General features: G+C 39.0%; 1 protein-coding gene across 1 annotated transcript in view; it reads left to right on the forward strand.

The window, feature by feature from the left end:
* Nucleotides 1–4,475, forward strand: part of MYO16 (myosin XVI) — a gene marked incomplete at its 5' end in the record, with an annotated part of 141,922 nt that extends 137,447 nt beyond the window's left edge. The window contains 2 exons of the mRNA XM_009585881.1: nt 1,156–1,463; nt 3,244–4,475. Of these exons, the coding sequence (XP_009584176.1) occupies nt 1,156–1,463; nt 3,244–4,475 (1,540 nt within the window). The remainder of the gene's footprint in view (nt 1–1,155; nt 1,464–3,243) is intronic.
* Between the last annotated feature and the right edge of the window lie 380 nt (nt 4,476–4,855).

The following is a 4,855-nucleotide window of genomic DNA, read 5'->3' on the forward strand; positions in this document are numbered from 1 at the left end:
GGACATACAAATGTTTATTTTTGCATAGGAACTTAATTTTCATCTAGAACAACTCCCTTTGCTTTCATTGCTTTTGTCAGTGACTTTTATTAAAGTGAAAATGGCAGTGCATCTGCTTAATTAGCTTCAAATATCCCAGTGATTACATATTGGAGGAAATGCCTTTGTAGGAAAGACTGTAATTAAACATTACAGTGAAAACAAATTATCCACTGAGCACCATGCTTTCATCTTTAGCTATTTCATTTACTACATGGGCAGCTGGCTATATCCTGTGCATGGATTCCAGCTCTGCTGGTGATTTGCCATGCAGAAATACAATTTAAAAAACCAAATGATCAGGCATTTGTTTGTAAAATGATGGTATAGACATCTTCTATCTAATACGTTACCACTCTAAGTTAAAAGGTTTTCAATGTTTTGATTTTTGGAGGAATAAAATGTTAGAAGAATTTTTGTTAAAATCAATTTGTTGGAAGCAGCTGATAAACATAATTTCTCAATACGTATTGAAATAGCAAAAAAAAAGGAAAAAAATTGGAATAAGTAAAACTCAAACAGCGATTGAAATAACTAAACATAATGTCATAATTACTATTATTAAAATCATAACTAATAATTAGGCTTAAACAGGAAGATATATAGATATCTGGGTGGAATTGTTTGAGCAGCCAATGTAGCTGGTTAAAACAGTCATCTAATATTTTAAAGATTTGCATTATCTAAATAGAATTTAGAGTTGTCTTTTTAGAAAATAATGATAAAGGCTCAGTATTTGCTGCCTCAATAACTTTCTATTAAAATGGATTTCCCAGAAATTATCATTCGGATTGAAAACCCAGCTTTTGATTGTGTGTAACAATCAAAGTGTGAACAATTCATTCAGTGAATGTCTGATCAACAATATGAAACTGCTTAAGGAAGGCTGCATTTGTGTGAAAAAGGGCCAGTGTCCTGATTTATCATGAAACAGGAAATCGAAGAAAGCTAGCAGCTTGATCTGGATTTTTTTATCGGAAGATTACTACAGACATCCCCTCGACACAGCAGGGGAGTTGTGAGATTGTTTACCCAAAAGCTGTTGTTATGTTTGCATGAACAGGTTCATTGTTATCGCTTGAATAATGCATCTGGGCCTCCTTTCTGTGTTTTCAGAGCTGAAGACAAGGGTGGGAAGGTCTCTGAGGACAGCTTTGCCGGCTGTCGAACGCCTAAGCACTTTCATTCCAGCTCCGTCCCTGTCCCCATGGCAGTGGATGGCTTGGTACATTCTGCGGCTGGGTCATCCATCAGATCCCCCTCCCTGCACTCCGTGTTCAGCATGGACGATAGCAATAGCCTGCCATCACCAAGGAAACAGCCTCCTCCCAAACCAAAGAGGGACCCCAACACACGACTGAGCGCTTCGTACGAGGCTGTTAGTGCTTGCTTGTCAGCAGCTTCTAAGGAAACCGCTAATGAAGGTTAGGCAAAAAGGGAGAAACAGCCGCAAATGTTACTCTAGGTTATTGATTTATTCTTTTCACTTTGATCCTTTTAAACACAGGCAAGCACCTTTGAAAAGTCCTGCTTCCCTGAAATATTTCAGTGGCAGTAAATAAAATTAGTCAATTTGTCATTTGTTGCCAAATCAGAAAATAATACTCATGTGTTTTAATTGCCTAGTTTGTCAACAACCAAAACCTATTTGCAGAACTCCCTCTAGAGAAAAATGATCTGTGTCAACTTGAGCTATTCTACCCCACTGACCGTTTTATTTCACCTTTTAAACTGTAGGTTAGAATACCTTGCATCACTAAAACAGAATGCTTGAATCTTGAATTTCACCAAGTTAAACATTAAACTTTCTCCTACTTCTTCTCGATGTTCACATGAATAACTTACACATTCAGTGGTTTATGTTTGTGCCATAATTTGCTTAGAGTGATTTTTTTGTTTAGAAGGGAAGTGCTATGAAAGTCCCAAAGTGTCTCAATGCATTATAGTGCATATAGAACAGTTTTGAGTTCAGTTGTTCTGTTCTCCTTCATCCTTGAAATGAATGAGTGGAAGATGAAGGGGAGGAATGCATTCTGCTTTTCCTTGATAAGCCTGACTTGTCATGCTTTGTGTAAAGGATCCTCTAGGCTTAACAGGGAAGATCCTTCAGGTTGGGTTTAAAGCTAAGTATAACCATTCTCTAATCCTGCATACAATGGATAGAAACCTGTGCACTCCCTCTTGCAATATACTTTTAAACTAGTGTGGCTTAAGGAGCTCTGCTGTGGTTTCGGCTTTCTGTACCCAGCTCTGCAAGAGATGATTGATTTAACCAAAAAGCTCTAGCAGAGGTTTTTGAAAGAATGATGATATATATATGTATGTGTGGTCTTAACACTAATGCTTGTACACACTCAGAAAACAACTTTGGAGTTCTTCTCATATGTATGAAACAATAGGGCCAGTTTCCCTGCTGTATACTCATTTTCCAAGAATTATGTCAGTTTCCTGAGTCTTTGTCCAAAACCAGCTCTGATTTACACCATCTAATTTTGATCTTAAAAGACCAATCACCTAGGTATCTAGTCTCTCCACTCCATATGTGCCTGGAGGCTGTGAAAAGACGTCTAGTTTAGTTAACTGTATACTCAATTGGGGAATTGCCCTTAGGCTATGGGATTTATCTAGTTTAGTTAACTGTATAGTCAGTTGGGGAATTGCCCTTAGGCTATGGGATTTCCTAACTTTATAAATTAGTTCCACACCTGCAGTACAAAAGAAGAAGAGGTAGGGATAATATCTGCCTATAATTAGAGTTTTATACATATTACATAAAAGGGGGATATTTCAGTTACTGACATGTGTGTCAAAGTAGCACCACGCTGAAACTCCTAGTTAAAAAGCATGCCCCTCTCCCTTGGTGCAAAAGGAAAAACAAGCACATATTTACATGTGTTACAGACCTTGCAGTGAACATTTGAATCCAAAAGATATCTTCTCAGGTGTTAGTTCTCATCTTTTAGTGGCAGTAGAGATTACCAAAGCAGATTATATGCCCAGGTAGCAAAGGCTTGTGGTTTGGAAACTGAAAGTTCTGCATTTTGTTCCTTGAAATATTTATACTTTTGACTGAATCCCTGTGTTTGTGACTGCTGCTCATTGTAAAACTCTGTGGACAACATTTGAAGGCTTAAAGTACTGGACCTGTGTAAGAAAGAACTGACATTGATCTGTTAATAACACAGACATTTTTCACTTTCCTAGTACTGACCCGTCCAAGGCCACACAGTGATGACTATAGTACCATGAAAAAAATACCTCCCAGAAAACCAAAACGAAGTCCCAATACGAAACTTAGTGGCTCTTATGAAGAAATACCTGGCCAAAAGCCTGGGGATGTAAAACAGGCAAGCACAGTAGCTAAACCAGGTGGCTATGACACTGTGACGATACAGAGAGCGGCTTCTGCTGATGGGCCACAACATGGCGTGTTGAGTCTCTATATGTCACAAGAAGAGGAGGAAAATGAGCCTGTCTATATTGAAATGGTAGGGAATGCAATGAAAAGCAGTTCTGCTGAAGCAGAAAGCCCAGAACAAGGAGAGTCTGTATATGAAGAAATGAAGTATTTTCTACCAGAAGAAGGAAGCAGTGGTAGTGGAATAATTCCAGTAGTGACTGGATCTCCTCCTCTGTTGTTTGAAAGCAAAAAAAATGTTAACGTTGAAGATGGAACGTTGGATGGAAACAGTCAAGCAGCTTTGATCTATAAAGACTCATGTGACATTCCAGCCCCTTTCCCTAACTTGCTCCCCCACAGGCCACCACTTCTTGTATTTCCTCCAACCCCTGTCACGTGTTCACCTGCTTCTGATGAATCACCTCTAACACCACTAGAAGTCAAAAAGCTTCCTGTCTTGGAAACCAACCTAAAATACCCTGTGCAGTCAGAAGGCTCAAGTCCATTATCACCACAGTACTCCAAAAACCAGAAAGGGGAGAATGAAAGACCAGCATCTCCAGGCTTGGTTGTGTTCAATGTTTCCAGCAAAGTGACTCCTCCTTCCACACCACCTCCTCCTCTCCCACCACCCCCTCCTTCTGTACCACCTCCTATTTCCTACCGGGCTTCCACACATTTTGCATTTCCTCCAGAGTCTTGTGCTAGTTTTCTGATTAATACAGGGAAAACAGGTACAAACTCAGACCTGTCAAAAGTACCTCAGAGACCAAATCCTGCTCAGCTTGGATGCTCGTCTTCTCCATTCTCCAAACTTCCTTACTCCCCAAAGGTGGCAAGAGCAGATCACAGGAAATTGAACTCAAATTCATCATCTTCATTTCCATACAGCCCTACAAACTCAAGGTCATTGACCAGTCCCCTTGATGAGTTAACTAGCTTGTTCAACTCAGGACGGAGTGTGCTACGGAAATCTGCAGCAGGACGTAAGATCAGGGAGCCAGAAGGTAAGACAGATCTCTGTGCTTCTGTATAGTATATTTCTTCTGCACCAAAACTTTCTTACAGTGGAAGCTAATAGAGTAGGTAAAAATACAAAACAAAACCGTCGTTTGTTTTTTTTTTTTAAAGAAAGACCTGTTGCAGTCATAAGAAACACATATAGAAAATACATTGCATATAAAAATTATAGGTCTTCAGATTTTCTCTGAGATGTCAAAATTACCAAAATGTTTGTATGACACAAATTTAAATGGATTATTTTTAACATTCCAGCAGTCTCAGCAAAATAAATACAGAAGTTACGTCATGTGGAAATGAGTTTATGGTATCAATCTATAGAAATACTTCGAATGAAATATATGGCTAGGTGTCTGGTAGGTAGCATGTACTTCAACCTGAAGAATTTCTTTTAAG

Source organism: Fulmarus glacialis, unplaced genomic scaffold, assembly GCF_000690835.1.
Source record: "Fulmarus glacialis isolate BGI_N327 unplaced genomic scaffold, ASM69083v1 scaffold5389, whole genome shotgun sequence".
NCBI lineage: Eukaryota > Metazoa > Chordata > Aves > Procellariiformes > Procellariidae > Fulmarus > Fulmarus glacialis.